At 40.6% G+C, this 20,164-nt stretch overlaps 1 protein-coding gene across 4 annotated transcripts in view; it reads left to right on the forward strand.

Annotated features, from left to right (window-relative positions):
* The window catches only part of fbxw7 (F-box and WD repeat domain containing 7), a 204,298-nt gene that overhangs the window by 174,428 nt on the left and 9,706 nt on the right, over nt 1-20,164 (forward strand). For all 4 annotated transcript variants that reach the window (XM_034188291.1, XM_034188290.1, XM_034188292.1 and 1 more), the window contains 5 exons: nt 2,214-2,348; nt 4,670-4,793; nt 4,978-5,114; nt 5,630-5,743; nt 16,906-17,087. In XM_034188291.1, coding sequence (XP_034044182.1) covers nt 2,214-2,348; nt 4,670-4,793; nt 4,978-5,114; nt 5,630-5,743; nt 16,906-17,087 — 692 coding nt within the window. The remainder of the gene's footprint in view (nt 1-2,213; nt 2,349-4,669; nt 4,794-4,977; nt 5,115-5,629; nt 5,744-16,905; nt 17,088-20,164) is intronic.

A 20,164-nucleotide genomic window follows, 5' to 3' on the forward strand; every position in this document is an offset into this window, starting at 1 on the left:
GGCAGTTGGACTTTCACTCAATGTCTTTATGGAAACAGGTTGATGGAGCTGTTGTTTTTCTGATCAGTATGATATTTAAATTTTGGCCTTGATGAAAACTGATGAACATAAATTTCATTACTTAAAAGTTTAAGTTGACTGTGTTGGTGCAGCTGAGCGTCTGGGTGAGTTTGCTTTGTGCCGGCGTTCAGTGCTTAACTGCCACATGAGTCTTTAATCTGAAAATCAAACTCAGTTGCGTAATTAAACCTCATTCCTACATTCTGTACATTCTCCAGTTCAGTCTTCTCCTGTAATATTAGTGATGACCAAACATTGTCAATATGTTTGGATTCCATACTAGACATACAATGAAGTCAAAGTCACCATCACTCACATCCTGATATGCTCCAGCAGCACCTCTGGATGATACGATACGATACGATACACTTTATTGTCCCCTCAGGGAAATTTGTCTTGGACTCATGCTAGGTGCCTTACAAGAAAAGAGAAAACAAACGATACAGATAAAAACACAACCACATCCATAACAAATTAACATGACAGGAGTCAGGAGAAACACCATAAATATTGCATAATTCCAATTTTAAACATTATTGTTTAACAATTTAATAGACATGGGGACGAATGAATTTTTAAATCTATTCAGTCTACTCCGAGGAACTCTGTACCTTCTCCCAGAAGGAAGGAGAGTGTACTCTGCGTGAAGAACATGAACTGAATCCATCATGAAGTGATGAAGTGATTTGCTGCCAAATTACAGGTGGGTTTGCGTGCTCCAGGATTTTTCCACACAGCTGTGCAGCCTCTAATCACTTAGATTTCAGCGTTCCTCAGAGGAAAACCGCTGCGGTTGTTGTGTCTAATGCAAAGCACTTTTCTGCAGCCAGCTCTAAACAACTGAATATTCAACCAGGAGAAACGGCGCTGCAGAGTTCTGATGGAAACATTATTCCTAATGCCAGTCTTCTAATTTTCCTCTAAAGTGTTGGTTTGCTAAAGATAGGCGGGCGCCTCAGGTAGCGCTGAGCTGCCGCTGACTGAATGTAGGGACAATTAATGTTTCAGACACACTACAAGGCACTGTGTTTTCAAGTCACTCCAATGAAAGTGTGTGTATCAAACCTGTCAAAAAGGCTTACAGAAGCACACTTAAGGTGAAGCAGCCCGAATGGCAGCAGAAGATTTGTGCAACATCACCTTTGCCCATTCTTTTTTCTTTTTTTGTCATCATGGAGATACCGTATGGGCAGTATAACTAGAAAATGCCACTGGTCAGTAACATGCATTCTTTGCAGTAATTGTAATGACTTTCTGTGGTTGAAAATGGCACATATACTGCTTACACTGGTGCAGATTTTTATTTATATATATATATATATATATATACGGCTATTTTTAAATGGCAAGTTTTTACTAGTTTGGGAGGCCCTGCAACTTATATGCTGGTGCAGTTTGTATACTGAAAAATCATAAAGTGCTGTGAATACTTTCTGGATGCACCGCATATATATATATTATGTTATATATTAAAATGATTTATGCTGCTTTTTGTCATGTTTTTTTTTTCTTTTTGTTGTTAGTTTTGTTCTTGCCTCGGATGAAAGGCTCATGCTAATGTAAAACGCAACTGCAGAACCAATGATTTTCTTCTCCACAGGTGTTTCATTCACCTTTTGTCAAAATGCTCTTTGAACTTTGCATTTTAGCTGTGATAAATGTGTGTTAAAGGTGCAATGATTAATCATTTATTAAGCGCCTATTCATTTAATTGACAGCTTTTTTTTTTTTTTAAGCAATCAGTTAATCTCTTTGAGTCATTTTTATTTTTTCCCAAATTCAGATTTTTAGCTTCTTAAATGTGAAAACTTTCTGGTTTCTTTTCTCTGGCAGTAAGCTGAACAGCCCTGGGTTGTGGAAAAAACACAACATTTAAGGGCATCTCGGGCTCTGGAAAACACTGATTGACATTTTTGATCATTTTCTGGCTTGAACCACTAACTGATTAATCAAGAAATGAATTCATTATGAAAATAATCATTATTTGCAGCTGTAGTTTGTTCACATGATTGCTTGAGCATTTGACTGCATCAGGGGTATTGGGTTTGACACAGGGTTCATGTCGTTGATCTCTCTTTTTTTTTTTTTTTTTTTTACAATTTGCAGTTCATTATTGGTGTTTTTAGCATGTGTCTCTCTTTTATGTGTTCCAGAGCTGGACTGGTCCAGAAAAGCTGCTTGCGCTGGATGAGTTGATTGACAGCTGTGAACCCACACAGGTCAAGCACATGATGCAGGTGATCGAGCCGCAGTTTCAGAGAGACTTCATCTCGCTGCTGCCTAAAGAAGTGAGTTTCTGAATCTCCGTCGTGGTTTCCAAATTACCATTTCCTGTCTAGTCTACCTTCTCCAGTTCTGCTGTTCTTCTGACCCGAGCTCCCGTGAGAATCCCGTTGTTTTATTTTTTTTTTTTTCCTGACTGAACGCAGCTAGCAGAGAAGAAGCATCTTCTCCAACCCTACTGCTGTCACAGGTTTCCTTCCCCCATTTAGAGGAAACAAACAGCTTCCACAGTAGGTGCCTTGTTTTTCCTCTGCTTCATAACTGATCATTCAAACAATGTGAAGTGCCACCCTGATGATAAGATCACAAGAGGGATGCTTCCAAAACAGCCCCAGTTCATGATATCAGCTTGTGCTGAGCACATTCCTCGTCTCTGCCTGGCAGGTGCTTGGATGAAAGGAGAAATGTGGACAAAAAGAGGAGGTTGGTCTGTAGCAATGAGGCAACACCATGCAAGAATTCAAGGTGTCAAGTCACCACTTGCTCCACTGTGGTTATGCCACTTCACGTATGTTCATAGTGGGACCTCCGAGAGAGGTGGAGCCTTCTCCCCTTTCATTCTGTTTTCTTTTTGGTGATTTTTGTAATCTATCTCCTACGCTGGAGTACCGGACAAATATGTAGGGCTGTCAAGAAATTTGACCAGGACTATTCTTGGGACCTAATGTACATGATGTTGAAGTTATTCAGCAAAAGACTCCATGTTGGGGTTTACTGATCCTGACTTTACGGATAATGGTGGAATCTTTGGAATCAATAGATGCCCTGATTGCAGCACCTGAGAAGCTGAGTAAGGAGTTGGAGTGTCTGGGATCATGAGTAAGATCCCGGCTTTCAATGACTTAATGGGGTCAGCCATCAGAAGTGTATCTGTGTGCGGTAAAAGTGTCAAATTACATTTGTCTTGGAAGTGACATTCATGTCTCTGTGTCTTTGGTGTTTGAAACTGGGAGACTCTGGACAGAGGCAATGCCAATACCTGCGCAGGAGAACAAAGGTCCAAGTCTGGTGCTGTTTGTCTACCTGTATCATTGTGAGACTAACCAGTGATTTAAGGCAGCAATTAAAAATCTTTGGTAATAGGTCTTTTCAGAGGCTCCTTAGATACCTCTAACAGTTACTTAGGGAGACTCGGATTGAGGTGTATCAGTTGCATTGCTGGGCATGTTCCAGCACACAGCTGCCTCAGTGCTGAAGAGCCCAACAAACAGAAAAGGCCAAGGGGATGCCCACATATCACCAGGCTGTGGCAGATAGATGCTTTCGAGAAGTTGAGATGGACCAGTGCACTGCCTGTAATGTTAGCAGCATTGGTGCATGCTTCCAGACCCGATATGCTGCTAATGAGGTGCGCGTATTATAGTAACCACCAGTTTTTTTTGTATAATTTCAAACATCTTGAATCCCAGTTCATGTCTGCTGTCATAGCTTTTGTTTGACAGATGCATGTAAAGGTTTGCCATGCATCTCCTCCGGGCAAGATAGTTTGCTTAAAAAGTAAATCAACAAAATTAATGTAACACCTGATCATGTTCAGGAGGTTGACACGCGAAACCTTAATGTTAAACTTGCAATAAGGAGGAGGGAAATCCTCTGCGCGCCACAACTGCCCGTAATCTGTACAAGAACATTGGGATCTGATGGTTTAACTGTCACATGTCCGCCGTCAAGATTGGAATTTATCATTGTGTTAGAATGTAACTGAAGAACATTTCCACGGATTGTGAAATCCTTGCTGTATTTTGATCCCACAGCTGCATTCCACAGCAAGATTCTGTAGTTGCTTCTCACATTGTGCACTGTTGGCATCTTTTGTTTTTTTTGTCCAGCGATGTACCATTTGAATTTGGACAAAGGTGCAGACTATAGTGCAAGCTTATCCATTGCACAGAGGTGCATATTTTGTGCTCATTAAAGCCGGCTTTGGTTTGATGAAATGTAGCCTCAGCATTATCTGCTGTAGGAACCTGCCATTGTGTATTTTGTTGCTGGGGTTGTAATACCGATTATGTTCTATTGCACCTATGACATTGTAGTTTTGTAGTATCCTTTAATGTTTGACAATCACATTGTGAGTATTAAACATCACTGTTAATCCCTTTTATTACCCAGTGTGTAGTCAGAATTTTGTCAGCGGTTCCTTTTTTTGTGCCACTGCAGTTTAGTTGCTACAAAGTTGAACGTGGTGGGGGCAAAGAACAAGAACTCCTCTTTCATCTTATTTTTCTGCTGTCATATCTACCTCCTGTTGGTAATAATGGGTCCACTGTCTAGTCCTTTTTTTCTGTTTACACGTCTCACATTCCTCGCCCTTGTCTTTCAATAGCTGGCTTTGTATGTGCTGTCGTTCCTGGAACCGAAGGATCTCCTCCAAGCAGCCCAGACATGTCGCTATTGGCGCATCCTGGCAGAAGATAACCTGCTGTGGAGGGAGAAGTGCAGGGAAGAGGGTGAGTCTAGAGTTTCTGCAACAGATGTAGATGAATAATGCGCACCCACCCGGCGGGAACATTCTGGAGCTTCCGCCGTGGTTAATGCTGTGCTTAAAGCTACGGTTATTCCAGTTTTACAAGAAGCACTTTGACAAAGAACATCACAGTCTGCTGTTATCTGCTTCACCTACTCTCCTAACAGGCATCGATGAGCCTCTGCCACTCAAGAAGAGGAAGATAGTCAAACCTGGCTTCACCCACAGTCCCTGGAAGAGTGCCTACATCAGGCAGCACAGAATAGACACAAACTGGAGGAGAGGAGACCTCAAATCACCCAAGGTAGCATTTTCTGTCAGGCTAAAATTTGGTCCAGCACTGTCGGGTTAGACTGAGCGCAGTCCAGTAAGCTTCTTATACATCTGAGTCAGTGAAACCTGCTTCAATAAGAGCCTCAAGTGTGGCGTTGATGGCAAGTTAGTGACATGTCAGCTGTTTTGTGGAAGGATAATGGTGCAGAATGATTCTGTCTGTGCTTGTGTGGTTGTTGGTCCTTAATGGGCCTTGTGGATTTTGCGTATTGTGAAGCAGCTGCAGGTTGTTTTGGGCTGCTGCTGATGAACCTCTTCAGGCCTCTTTGAATAAGCAGTGCACTGTGTCATTTGCTGAATTAGCAGTCTCAGAATTAGCCGGCAGAGATTACAAACACGGAGCTGCACGCACCTGCCCGATGTAATGGCATTTTCATCTCTCTACCTTTTGCTTTGATGCATGAAGCTCATGACCTAAGACTTGTCATTGTCAGCCATGCGTCTTCTTCTAATCTTCCTTCTCTTTTCATCTGTTATGTTTCAAAGGTCCTGAAAGGACATGATGATCATGTGATCACCTGTCTCCAGTTCTGTGGCAACCGCATCGTCAGTGGTTCTGATGATAACACGCTGAAGGTTTGGTCGGCCATCACAGGAAAGGTAAGGTTTAACTGCTGTTCTGCCTGCTTAACTCTCTAGTTTTTAGCAGTTTGCTTTCCTCTGCGTGGCTGTTAATTCATTGTACACTTTCAGGTCACTATCTCAGTTCAATTAAGTTTTTTATTTTTATTTTCTGGTTTATCGCGCGCACACTGGAAACACTTTGTACATTGATAATGGTACAAACTGACATTAAGAAGTGCCTGTCTAGCATTAAACCTGCATCTCTGCACCTGATGGTTTGTGATTGGTAACATCAGCTGCACCACATAAAAACATCCTGGCCAGGCTCCATTTCGATTTCGTATATTTAGCCATTTTGCAGACTTATTACACAGCACATATCAGCATGCTGTGTTAGTATTCATAGCTGGTGCAGCCCTGTGCTGCAGCTTTATACTTTGCATTAAAGAGTAAGGCAGTGGTTGTGCAGTGGTGTTAAAAAGCCTCACAGCTTACTGTAAATGCTTCCATGGTATGCTTTTGGACTAAATATTCTTAGTGCACTACTATTAAAATTTTTTGGCTCTCCCCCTGTTGAATCTTGGCAGGAAATAAAATAATTTGGCTTGAATGTGATGAATGTGTGATTAAAATCCACATAAACAGGACTAGATATAAAAAAAAGTTAATCATTTCTTTGTATTCGGCACAACAGACCACAGAGGAAGGAAAAAAAGCATGCAGATTTTCATTACTGCCGAGCTTACCAGATACTAATTTTGACATTTCGTCAGGATGTGATTACATGCATATCAGTCACAGGGTTTGCCGATCTGAATGGTTCTCAGCCATGGTCATCAAGTGGGCGTGGAACAGGAAGGCTAGGAATAATATGTGGCTGACAGGTTGTTGAGTTACAGCTGCAGTGGCTTCGTTTTGGGTGGTGCAAGTCTGAACGCCCACGATGAGTCATATCATCAGCGCGCTCAACTGCTTTTGTGATACCACCCTGTTTTTCAGCCTGCTGTTGCACACACACGCGCAGCGCACACATACACAGACACACAAGGAAACATTGTGTCGATGGAATCTGCAGCACTTGATCTGCAGCAGATTTATTCCGTTTCAGTCTTTATCAGTGAAGGCGATTATCCCCAACTGTTCTCAGTGTTTATCCAGGACACATCCCTCTCTGGATTTCATTCCTCTTTGCTTCCTTTGCACTCAACAACAGAGGCCATTCCTCAGTGGAGGGGAATGGTCAATTAAGCCTAGTCAACCATTTCGGGTGGAGTGTCTGTCTCTTCCAGTAAAACTGTAGTAAAATTAAATGGAATTACCAGCAGCTGCATTTGTTTTCCTTCTCTGCTCTCAGCATCCTTTATAGTCTTTGCCAGCATATTTGAGGACTTGATTGTTGTGTTCGTGTCACGCCATGCCATGCAGGGTTTTAAATTGGCTGTCTTTGATCTCCAGCCTCTCAGCCCACCTGCCAATATTGGTTCCTCTTTGCTCCCTGTTGTAAATTATCGCTGTAATAGTGTGAAAAGTCTCTATGTACATGATTGCATTGTGTGTCAAAGTGATTTGTCTGACCTTGATGTGCCTCTTACCCATCAGCATTCTGCTCTTGTCCACTCATACAGTATATAACTCAGTGTCTGTGAAAGCTCAAGATAGCTTTCCCCTGCTCAGCTGTTAACACACGATCTTCAAACCCAAATGATCACTTGAGATGGAAAAGTCTGAATTCAGCCTTAAAAATTCGTCCTTCACAAAAGTCCGATGATAACATCATTGGGTTTTTGTGTATGTTTGGGGTGCTTTTCCATTCATCAGACTTTAACCCTCAAGCAACTGAGTGGGATCATATATGACCCCGGGCATATATTTTGTGCATCATTTCTCTTAAATTCAATTGGAAAAAGGTTTCCTACCATGAATTTGTCAATCTGTTTATCCTGCATTTGTTCATAGAATTTTGCAAAGATTGGCCGATCCGTGTGGCAAGTGTAATCCAAACTTGTGACCCCGGGAAGATCAGTTGAGATTTTTGACGACTTAGCTTCAGATGTTATTGTAATTTGCCAACTCTAATCATTATATTTTACTGTTTTGCAAGGAAGCATGTTCAACAGACCTAGAATAGCAAGATTTACGACAGCACAAGCACTGAGACTGATTCTTGATGCCCAGAGTGAGGATGAAAATGATGATGGACAAATATATTAGAGAGTGAAATAAATATGAAGAACCCTAAAACAACCACTTATGTAGAAGTATTTCAATATAAAGTCAATGGGGTCATAAATAACCCCACTCTGTCATATTAGTCGCTAAAATAGCTTGGTCGCTTGAGAATTAATGAGTTATGGGCGATATTAGATCTCTGACATTAACAGCTAGTTTTGTTTCTTCCCCGTGAAGATTTGAAATTCTAACCCTTTAGTATGTACTGCAGAGCAAGGATTTCAATTGTTAGCATGCAAAAATAAAATATTGCCACTGTAGATGAGTCGTCTAACTGATCACAGTTTATCTGTACAGTCCGCATGCCACAGTTCGGCAAATGTGAACCGTGGATTAATTGTATAGTTTACATAATAGTGGCATTTTATTTTAATGCAGTTGTGGTAAAATCAAAATGAGGGTTGTGGGAATGCAGCTATGCATTCGCATTGTGAAGCTGTGAAGGGATCCTGTTAAAAAGATGTCTAGAGACAGCTTTGTTGTATTCTCAGTGCACTTCTGGATCCAAACATTGAAAGAATCTCTCAAAAACATCAGGGATTGAGGACAAAGTGTCTGACGTCTCTTCCATGTGCAGTAGTGAGCCCACTGGGCTGAGTGCCATGCGCAAATTGCACATGTGGCCAAGCTGGCTGAAAGGACACAGCTCTGAAAAATAACAGTGGATAGGAGTAATGTTGTTATGTGGGCCGCTGAAGAGGAGGTACTGCTGGCCCACCACCACCAGAGGGTGCCCTGCTTGGAGTGCGGGCTCCAAGCACGAGAGGGCGCCAGACCCAGAAGAAGTGACAGCTGTCATTCATCCTCTGCACCAGCTGTCACTCCTTCATCATCATCACCATAAAGGCCGGACTGCAACTCCACCTCCTCGCCGAGAAATCGACTACTGAAGAGGTAATTTCTCTGCTGACTCATACGTTGTGTAATAATCTGAACTTCTGTTGCAGCCGTTTTCCTGGTGTTTTCCTTATCTGTGGGATTGGCGTTTGGTGTGACAGCGACGGCTTCGCCTCACACCCCAAACCAGATAAGTGGTTAATCAGGAGCTGCACGAGTGTGTGATTGGAGGTGGAGGTGCTCCCTCCTAACTGTGTGCAGACTGTGGATTACTGAGTGTGCGGACTCACACTCATTCATCGTGTCCCTGCTTTCTGCCAGCAGTACCAGGGTCGACAGCCGAAGACAGAGGCCACCTGGGGACTCGGGACTTGGCGGCTCTGGTGTTCTTCAGACCGTTGGTGGTGGAAGCCGTGTGGGACGCGGCTTCTCTCTCGTCGGGGGTCTTCTATCTTCGAGCCTGCCCACACGTCACCTGGTGTCAATTGACTTTGCAAATTTTGTGTATTTAGTTGTGTATTATCACAACATTAAATTGTTACTTTTTGGCTTATTCATTGTCCGTTCATTTGCGCCCCCTGTTGTGGGTCCGTGCTACGACACCTTCCCAACAAATGTACTGATCCTGAAAGCATTATGACTAAAAGTACTCTTGTTATCCTCTCACCAGTGTAGACATCCTCATCTTTTTGTAAAAGAATTTGAAGTTATAAACTTAGAGCAGCTTTTCTCCATTTTTTCATGATTTTGACAAAGGCAATTTTTTTTATTCACTGATGCTTTTCATATTGTATTTTAATATAACATTTAAGTATCTATATAAAAGTTTTTGAAGACACCATAACGAGAATTACATCGGTTTGTGGCATTGTAACTTGTTGTTCCAGCTGCTTAATTTTGAAACAGTATGGTTGACTCATGCAAATACATTAGCAAATAGACTATAAATGTCCAAATCTAATGCAAATCAGGATTCCCCCCAATACACACACTCACACACATGGTATTGCCAGTCTGAATGAGTGAATGTATCCACAAAATTTGCATAACTAAATGCTACTGTGTATTCAGCTCTGAAATTTGGGGTTTTACAGATACAGGTGCTGACCAGTGAAACTCCTATTTGAGCCATGTTGACATCTTTTAACATGCACACTAACCATAAAATAAAACCAGATGGGCCTGACAAGTTGCTTGTTAAGCCTTCTTGCTAGTCCTGATGGCCACTAACACCACTGTTGCTTGTTGCTAATTTGCTGTCAGTCTTCTAGCTACACACTGGTCACTTTACGGGGTCATTTCCGTCCACTAAAGTGGCTCGTGAGTTATGGTGCCAATAATTTTACGCAGACTAAATTATCTCCCAAATGTTTAATAGCAACTGCTGTGACTTTTAATGCAAAGCATTACAGCTTGTTAGGATCCTTTTTATGGCAATGTATAGAACTGTGTACAATATGTAAATACTCCACCATACTGCTGGAAAAAACTGCCTTTTGTTTTGCAGTAATTGGCATTAAAACATCAAATTACGGGATAATTAAGAGTTGTCAGATTGCAAACTGGAACTGTATGCTCACCTGATCCAAAAGAATCTTTCTGTCTGGATCACTTCAAGGAGATTGGTGGATTTAAGAGAGGAATGCCCTCTTTTTTATTTTTTCTTGGTTGATGAATCCCTTTATACGCGCACACACACACACACACACACACACACACGTACACGTAAGAGGTGACTGTGTGGTGCTTCATACAACAGTGTGAGCTTGTTTTATTCAGCAAAAGCACATGACGGTTCACAGATTAGATGTTAATTTTGGAACAGTACACAGGACGTTTATCACACATTACTCAGTATGCGCTCGCCTAAATGTCTCTGTCCAATAAATACTGTGAGGTAGAGGATTTGCACTGACCTCGTTTGTCAGCATAGTGGTGATCAAACTCTGTGTAAATAAATGTTCCTGCCTGATGTTCAAATCACTCAAACAGAAAGGACGTTTCATTCTGTCGCTCTCCAAAGGATTACAACACGTAAAAACACGGGATTTCTGTGACAACATCAACCTCAACTAATTGCTCTGGAATTTCTAGTCTACATTTTGTATTAGGTAAGATTTTTAATGGTCATGGTGGTGCTTTTTCTTCTTCTTTCGTTTGTCCTCAGCATTCATGTGATACAGAAAATTAGCACATTTCTGCATGACTTTACTTGGAATTGTTGGAGCACAAACTGTAACGGAACATAACCATTAACGGCAGACACATAATGTGTTATTTTTCTCAGTCTGAGTTCTAATTGTTGAAAATGTTTGAGTTATTATTGGAAGAGTTTCTGTTGAAACCCATTACATTTTTCCCCCCTTCTCTGGGTTGCCACAGCTGATCCGACATAAAGCCGCATCTTGATTTGGCACAAATTTGACACTTTCTGACACAACTCCTGATATGAAGGGAGAATGGGGCACGAGCGGCCTTGAACTGGGGATCTTCATGTTGGGTAGCAGCCACTCTAACCACTGTGCTGCTTTAAAGTATTGAAACCACACAATATGTCAATATATGTATGTGTCTGTCTGTCTCCACTTATGTTGATCTATTAATCTATCTATCGCTAGGTGGATATAAATCAGCAGACTGCAGGTTGCACTACAGGTTGTTCAGATTGTGATAAATACCAGAATTGCTGAGGTCATGCAGCTTTTTGTTTTTGTTTTGTTTTTTGTTTTTGTTTTTTTGATGCAGTCTTTTTGGATTTCAGGCTTCAGTTTTCAACCTTGCAGCCTCTGAATGAAAACATGCCAAGAGAAGCACTTTGATATGTGGTATCGTGGTGGCTCTGTTGGCTGAAGCACACCGCCAGGAAATAATAATTAATGATATGTTTCTAAAGAAAATGACACAGGAAGTAGTGGAAACCATTTTAATCTGTCAGCTTCACATTTTTTGTGACACCTGTACAGGCATTGAGACATTTCCAGTATCCAGAGAAGTCGAACGAGAAAATACAAGCTTAAAAAATATGGCTAATGTGGTCACTTTAGTTTAGATAATAGCTACTGGTTTAACCCCTGTACTCTAAGTGCCTTGTACAACATTTTTTAGTCACTATCTCTGGAAATCTTACTTCTCCAGAGCATAAACACAACCTTTGATGATGCCACCATCCCAAGTAATCCAACACAACCACAAGATTGTCTCTGGGCTGAAATGTAGGCTATGAATTTTAAAATTCTTTGCTGTAATTCAACAGATTAGCAAAGGATGTGATTGATTAGTTGTGTCCTTATCAACATTTGTGTAGCCATTGTAACAGGCATGTGTTCTTAGGTGTGAGTGATCAGAACAATATATGTACCAGGACAAACACTTAAGATCAATAAGAAAACGCTTTAATAGAATGTTTGATAGTTTAACTGAATTACTTTAAATGACACCACCAGGAAAAGCATATCAACACTATGCAAAATATTGAACAAAACTGCTGGACTAGAAATCATTTATTAAATATAAATAAAATCTGATCTGATCAGGGCCTTTTATTGCACATCCGATTCACGTTGTGGGCTATGTATGCTTTCCTTTTGAGGAGTAAAATATTTGTTTGTGTTGAGTTTGTATTAGATGGCTAAGTTAATAAAGTACATCCAAAGAAGTGTATTTATTACCATATTCACACATCTGAGGGCCCAGGGCTGAGCATCCGCCCACCCTCTTTGTTTAAAGAAGACGAAAAAAGTTGGTTAAACACCCACCTGGAATTAAATTATTTTTAAAATTTAAGTTTATTAAATGCCCACCTAAAATAAATTCTGTGAGTTCTGTGTTAGCATTTTGTAAAAAGCAAAAAATTGAGTTTTTACAATGTTTTTCTCCTCTTGTGTCCGACTTGTGGTGACATCATCTGTTTGTCCTGTGCTCTTATTGTGAAAGGCTATTGCGCAAGAAACAGGAAGGGTTCTTTGATAATGTGGCTAGTTTTGTACAAGCTCTAGTCACACAGTGAAAGACCTACTATTAGTGTGTGTTTATTTTTGTATGACAAAAGTCCTTTTTCACATCCAGCAAAATGAGTTCCTTGTCAGCTGATGTCTGCAAAGTTCGTCAGAAAGCTTTGTGCATGTTCAGTCTTTGAGGGAAGTTCAGACAGAGATCTTTCCTGCTATCTGGATGTTTGTTTGCCGGTTTAAGTGTGAGAGTGGGACACACAGCATTTCGGGGCTGAACACGGAGAAAACTGACTTCACGTGTTAACAGTCAATGACAGACTGGATGTTCACTGTTTACAGCGAGAGGCCGACAGGAAAATTATGGATTTTTTTCATCTTAACGAGCAGGAACCATAGACAGCAATAAACAAATTATTTATTTGCTTAATCGCCTGGATTTAAACAGGTGGTAGTTTTGTTTTTTTGTTTTGTTTTGTTTTGTATTATCTTTCACGAGTGCCAGAGTTTTCTGTTTTAATATAACACTGTGCAAAATATTTCAGTGAAGTAAATTATTGTCTGGGTGGTTAACAATGAAAACTGGCCGTGCACATCACGTTACATTTTATCCCCTGCTGGAGAAAGGCCCGATGGAGGATTATGCCATGGCAATTTCCAGCTGTCTGTCCTTCCCAAAAAGGGTATAAATGTTCTGAAATCTGCTCCTTTCTCACACTTCTAGGAGGAATTTCATGAAACCTGGTACAAGCCCTTGTTATAAGTTGGCAATACGCATATTTTCATGTCGTTCCAGTTGGGCTCATTTTACCAGAAATGTGGCCCTTGATTAACAAAGGTAGAGTCTGTCAGTTTCATGCTTGGGTGCCTGCATTCTGAAATCAAATCCTTTTTCATTTTTAGTTGGAAGTTTATGTAACCTGGTACAAATCCTTGTTATAGGTTGATAATACACATATTGTAATATTGTACAAGATTGGCACATTTTGGCAGAGTTATGGCTCTTGATTAACAAACCCAGATGCTGCCAGTTTCATGCATTGGTGCCTGCATTCCTGAAATCAACTCTTCTCACATTTTTAGGAGGAATTTTGGGAAACTTTGTACAATTCCTTGAAATGTTATCAGAATGTAGCAAGCACTTGTACCAAAGCAGCATTTGCTAGTGGGGGGGGGAGTATTGTGCTCTCAGAACTTTTTTTTTTGGTTTTTTGTTTTTTTTGCTGCAGAGATTAAAAAGCACTAGACAGAAAATTGGTTAAACACCCACCCGAAATTGACATCTTTTGTTAAAAAAATTTTCCAGTTTATTAAACGTCCACCTAAATTCCTTGACCCACAGCATTTTGTAAAAAAAAAAAAGTTTTTCTCATTGTCCGTTTGTCCTGTGCTCTCATTGTGAAAGAAAGACTCTTGTGCAAAAAACAAGAAGCATTCTGTGACAATGTGGCTAACTTTGTATGGACAGCAACAAAATTATTTAACTGCATTCTCCTTTAAACAGGTCAGAATTTTTTGAAGCTTCCATGAGAGCCAAAGTTTTCTGTTTTAATGTAAATGCTGTGCGAAATGTTTCAGTGATGTTAGTGAAGTTTTTTTTTCCTACGGCAGACATCAGCCGACAAGGAACACGTTTAATAAATGACCAAAAGATAGAGAAAAAATACCAAACAAACAGGTGATTTATTCTTTATTTGTGAAGTAAATCAGACATTTTATTGAAATAGGCGGTCCGACAAACATAATATTTGGCCGAGTTTGTGCAACCCCCCCAAAGCAGAAGTTTGCACGGAATGCCCAGGGCACTCAAATATTTGAATATGGTAACAGATTAGTTGTTTTAAACCAGGGAAAACGACATACGGAAGGTTTCAATTATGTACGTAATGGAGATGAAAATGTGGTCGTGTGCATTCCTGTTTAGGTGACCTTATTTGGTACTTGTGATGCTTTAGAAGAACCATGTTGCTAGCAGAGCTGGTGAGTGGGATTATCTTTGGAAACAGTCTCTCGCCTTCTGCTGTTTGTTTGTACATGTATTTCATACCGGTTGAATTAAGTCTATTCACTTCCAAACCATCTTTCCGCTAACAGTAAACGTTAGAGCCATCATTAGTGGCATTGTGCAGCGGTGTCATTTCTCACTGTGCAATTTGACGAAATGAAAAAAAAAAAAAAAAACCCTAGCATCTCTTGTGGTCCTTCTACAGCATCAAGAGAATTCCATTGTGAAGGAACACATGTATGTGCACGTTCTCCTGTCTGGTGGTTTAATTCAGCACTGGTGCCTTGATTTTCTGTAAGAAAACTACAGCATCCAATGTCTTACTTCATCTTCAGGGGTTGACAGCTGTGTATTTGATATTCTTCTTTGTTTGTATGTGTGTAAACAGGCTTTATAACTGCAATAACTTTGCTATTAGAATATGTGAAGTGTTGTTTCCGCCCCACTCGCTGTCACAAAGACTGTCGCACATATGCAGTAAAATAATGCTAATCTTCATTCTCTCTCAGGGCTTGCATTTTTTTTTTTTTTTATGTTTGCTTCACAGCCAGATAAAGAAGCCTAAGCCCTTCATTTTGGATATTTTCTCTTCCCACACAGCGCTTGTGTAGGCTCTAATCACATACTGCGATTCTTGTTTTTGGAACATGAACAACTGGCTTTCTCTCTCTGTAAGAATGCTGCCTCCTGTGAATGTGATTACAATAAACCGCAGGTCCTCATTTGAGTGTTACACTCGAGTAGCAAACACTTATCGTAGCTGTGAAATAAGGGTCGTGACAGTCAGAACATCTTAGATCATCCTGATAATCTACCACCATTGTAAGAAAAAGCCCAGTTTAGTTGTGGGTGTTTCCACCCCCTTGATATTATCTGACACAACACTGTAACAAAGCTGTGTAAACGCAGTGGGCCATTTAAACAGAAGACGATTTGAACAGTGCAGTGACGTTGGCTTTAGGTCACGCTGCACTTAATGAAGTGATTGACTTTGTGGCAGAACAGAGTGGATGACGGGCTGCAGTCACCCTCTGGGATAAAAACTCTGCCTGCGTTGCCGTTCACCACTCAGCGGCTTGTCGGCTGTAGGCGAGGGGTTCCGTGTTGTACACTTCAACAACACGCTCCTCTCTGAACCCGACATAACCACCACATCCTCTCTGTTCACTCTGCACCTTAAAGTATTATAATTTGATGCATTTAGGCTAATTAAACTGAGACAAACTGTAGGGGCTCAAATATAATTGATCAGAAAGATTTGTATAACTGCTGTAATCAATAGCTAATCCACCATCCCTAATTAAGATAAATGTGCCCTTGTTTTTTTTTTGTTGTTTTTTTTTAAGACAGTTGTCGTCTATGCAAGTAGAATGCAAGTGATTCTATTGTACAAATTAATAAACTCATTTCTACAAGGTTTTCGTGTTCAAATAAGGCGGCTTTAAATGTCACCATATTTGTCAGCGCTCAAGTCCACCTAACTCCTGGCCAAACCATAAATGGGCAAAGGGGTGGAGCGTGGGCAAGACTGGCGTGACCTGGGCAGGAGAAATGAAGCTTGACCATGCTCCTATCTAAGCTAAGCTAAGACAGGCTACGTAAGGATAGCGCTTGATAATGATACTTCTGGCTTCTGAGATGGTCCATTAGTACAATTAACCACACATTAAGCCATACTATGGCAGATATTTGTAACAAAATGCTCAGAAAGTACAAACTGTTGACTCGACTGGGTTGAGTCCAGCTAGCAGCGTATGCTAGCACAGCCCTGACTCCTGCACACAGCTGTCACTCAAAGCAACCATGCCCCTAATTATTCATTCATGGTTTAAAATGACTAGAACTGATGAGTTATGTTTAATTAAAAATAATTAAATCATCTTCTGTACAGATGTCATACAGAGGGGAAACTAGGTTTAAAGACCTAAACTGTTTTTGGAACAGGCTATAAACATAATTATTTGCCACTTGTGCGTTGACCTCATTTCTAAGTACTGCAGGTTGGAGTTTGCTTTGCTTTTCTCCTCTGTAAGGAAGACAAATTGTTTTTATTTTACCTCCTCACCACAGTGGGGTGGACAGATATTGTATAATCTCCAACAAGATGTGCTTTGAATGAAACAAAATTATATAATACTCTGCTAGCCGCACTAACGATGGTCTCTGTTTCACCTCTGCAGTGTCTGCGGACATTGGTGGGTCACACAGGCGGCGTGTGGTCATCACAGATGCGAGACAACATTATCATCAGCGGCTCCACCGACCGCACGCTCAAGGTTTGGAACGCGGAGACAGGAGAATGTATCCACACCCTCTATGGGCATACCTCAACAGTGCGCTGCATGCACCTACACGAGAAGAGGTACGCCACATGTGTTGAAATCTAGTCCACAAACACATGCATGAAGTTGGCTAACACCCGTTAATCCATTGTACAGTGTTTAATTAAAAATGAAAAGATGGTAGTGTCTTTCACCGATATGCTATTATTATGGTAATCTTAATCCTAGTGAGCAAAAGGAGCAGCGCCATGACACTGTCCTCTGACAGCGTTCATGTGTACATATGAATGCGACCTCGTAGGGATTAAATAGACCCCCTTGAACCGCCTTAAGTGAACTGCTGTTCACTTATTCACTTGCCGTTCCACTCCGGAGACTCAAAGTGCTCTCTTTGCCTTGGGGCCAACCAGGGTTTTGTGTAGCGTTTGATTAGCCGCTCGGTGGAAACGCTGCAAGCTTCAGGCTGACAGTAACATGTTGGTGTTTTCCATATACGTAGCGCCATGAGGCATTTTATAAACAAAGTGTACGGCCTGCATCTGTCTACATGTCATAAAAATTTGATTTGCCTGTGAAAGGGTGCAATAATATGCTGGAAAGATCATCTCTCTATTTTCTGCACTGTTTAGTAATATTCTTAATCAGAGGCACCCAAATTGTTTGCTTTGAGGGATCAAAAATTGATCTGGATGTAAAACCACAGGTGAATAACAAAGGTGAATTACATTACATTATAGGTGCATGTATTATGGTGGCACAGCGGCGTAGTGGTCTCTTACCTCACAAAAAGAATGTCCAGGTTTAAAAGTGGCAGTAAGATATATATTTTCAGCATCATCAGTTGCTTGATTTAAAAAATAATAAACAGTCCTGTGGTTCTCATCTAACTGGACTCATTCTTGCATACACAGAGGGGCATGCAACTTCAGATAACTGCAAGTTGTGACAAACCGCTGGTGCTTATCTGTGCCCATCAGTATTAAAATCTAGGAAAGGAGTTCCCTGCCAGCGTGACCTTGTGTTTTAGCCACCACACAAAACTCACCTATTATTGTTGACTATTTTATTGCGTTGTCTCTTGTTAAAATGCTCCAAGTTGATATAAGTTCCCGCTGGTCAGCAGCATTTATAGTTAGGACTTTTTTGGGAAACGAGTGTGTTGCCCGTGGGGATCCACATGTTTGAGATTGGGTAGTGTTTATAAAATAGGTAGCTGACATTTTTCAAATGTGGTAATAAATTGTGCAAAGTTTCTATAATGACTTGGAATGGTGTGTGAGTCCAGAATGATTTTAGAAACTTAGACCGCAACAGTTTTTAGAAGAAGAATGCAACCCTTTTTTTCCCCCTGTTAATTACGTAATTTTTTTAAAAGGTAACTTACTGTCTTAATATATTTAGAAATCGTTTAGGTTCTTATTATCACATACACATTATTATTATCATTGTTATCATTATCAATATTAATATTACTTATATTTTGTCATTTGATTTTTAAATGGACCTCAATGGAAATAAGTGACTTTCTTGTGTCATCCATGTATTATTAATGTATTTACAATTCTATTATGTACTTACGTTGAACTTACCAAAGCACATACTCACACTTTTAATATAAAAATGATTTACCATCCCCTTTTGGAATGATGTGTTAGTCCAGAATGTAACTAGCAATGTTAGCTAATATCCGTAGTTTCTCCAAAAATATTAGTCCTATCAATGTTCTGTTTTCGTAGCATTCATACTTGACCCAAAATACCCAAATAAACTGACTAAACCAACTGAACTACAAAAACAAAATAAATCAATAACACTCACAACACAAACTAACATGAACCACAATAACATTTAAAACCCCAAACTCCCATGGTGCATTGCAGCACAACATCCATTGTTTCCTGGTTAGCTAAAATGACTAAATTCTTCAAAAATATTAGTCATACCTAGTTTCCCTTTTTGCAGCATTCATCTTTGACCCAAAATACATAAGTGTACAAAACGGCAAATGTCAGCTCTCCCCAGTTTCTCCATGCTCAAAGCTATACACACGCATGCACACAGAGGCCACTTGGCTGTTATAATATAGATGACTTTATGTTGCATTTGACTGGGAAATAAATTGTGATGCTGAAACTAAGCGCAGAAAAACACTGAAATCTTGCACAAAGATGATCGTCAATTGCATGGAATTTGTTTGGGTACAGAAAGGATGATGATGATGATCAAAAATTTATTTATTTATTTTTAATTTGCTTAATTTTTCTGTGCAGTTGCATTTCCCTTCAAAATTACACTAATCATTATAGAATGATCCTCTCCATATACGTACAGCTGTTCATTATATGTATAAAATTCCGGTACGTGCACACCTCTAACAACAAAACAGATATTTGTAGGTCCTTTTTATTTTTTTCAAAAACTATATGGATTTCATTCATATGTTTTTATGTCAGACATGCTTGAACCCTCGTGCGCATGCGTGAGTTTTTCCACGCCTGTCGGTGACATCATTTGCCTGTGAGCACTCCTTGTGGGAGGAGTCGTCCAGCCCCTCGTCGGAATTCCTTTGTCTGAGAAGTTGCTGAGAGACTGGCGCTTTGTTTATCAAAATTTTTTCTAAACCTGTGAGGCACATCGAAGTGGACACGGTTCGAAAAATTAAGCTGGTTTTCGGTGAAAATTTTAACGGCTGATGAGAGATTTTGAGGTGATACTGTCGCTTTAAGGACTTCCCACGGTGCGAGACGTCGTGCAGCACTCCCCAGGCGCCGTCGTCAGCCTGTTTCAAGCTGAAAACCTCCACATTTCAGGCTCTATTGATCCAGGATGTCGTGAGAGAACAGAGAAGTTTCAGAAGAAGTCGGTTTCAGCATTTTATCCAGATATTCCACTGTTAAAGGAGATTTTTTTAATGAAAGACGTGCGGACGGGTCCGCGCGTCTGGACGCAGCCGGCGCGGTGCGGCGGCACAGGAAAAACACCTCCGTGTTGATAACCATTTGTAAAATCCAGGCGGCCTTTGATGGCTTTCAGTGGAGTGAGTATATGAGAAATTGTTTAACAGCTGGACATGTTCCAACTTGTCCTTAAGGCTTCCAACAGAGGTGTTTTTCCAGTGGTGGAGCGTCGCAGCGGCTGTGAGCCGATGCTGCAATCC

The sequence above is a fragment of the Thalassophryne amazonica genome, chromosome 15 (assembly GCF_902500255.1).
Source record: "Thalassophryne amazonica chromosome 15, fThaAma1.1, whole genome shotgun sequence".
Taxonomy (NCBI): domain Eukaryota; kingdom Metazoa; phylum Chordata; class Actinopteri; order Batrachoidiformes; family Batrachoididae; genus Thalassophryne; species Thalassophryne amazonica.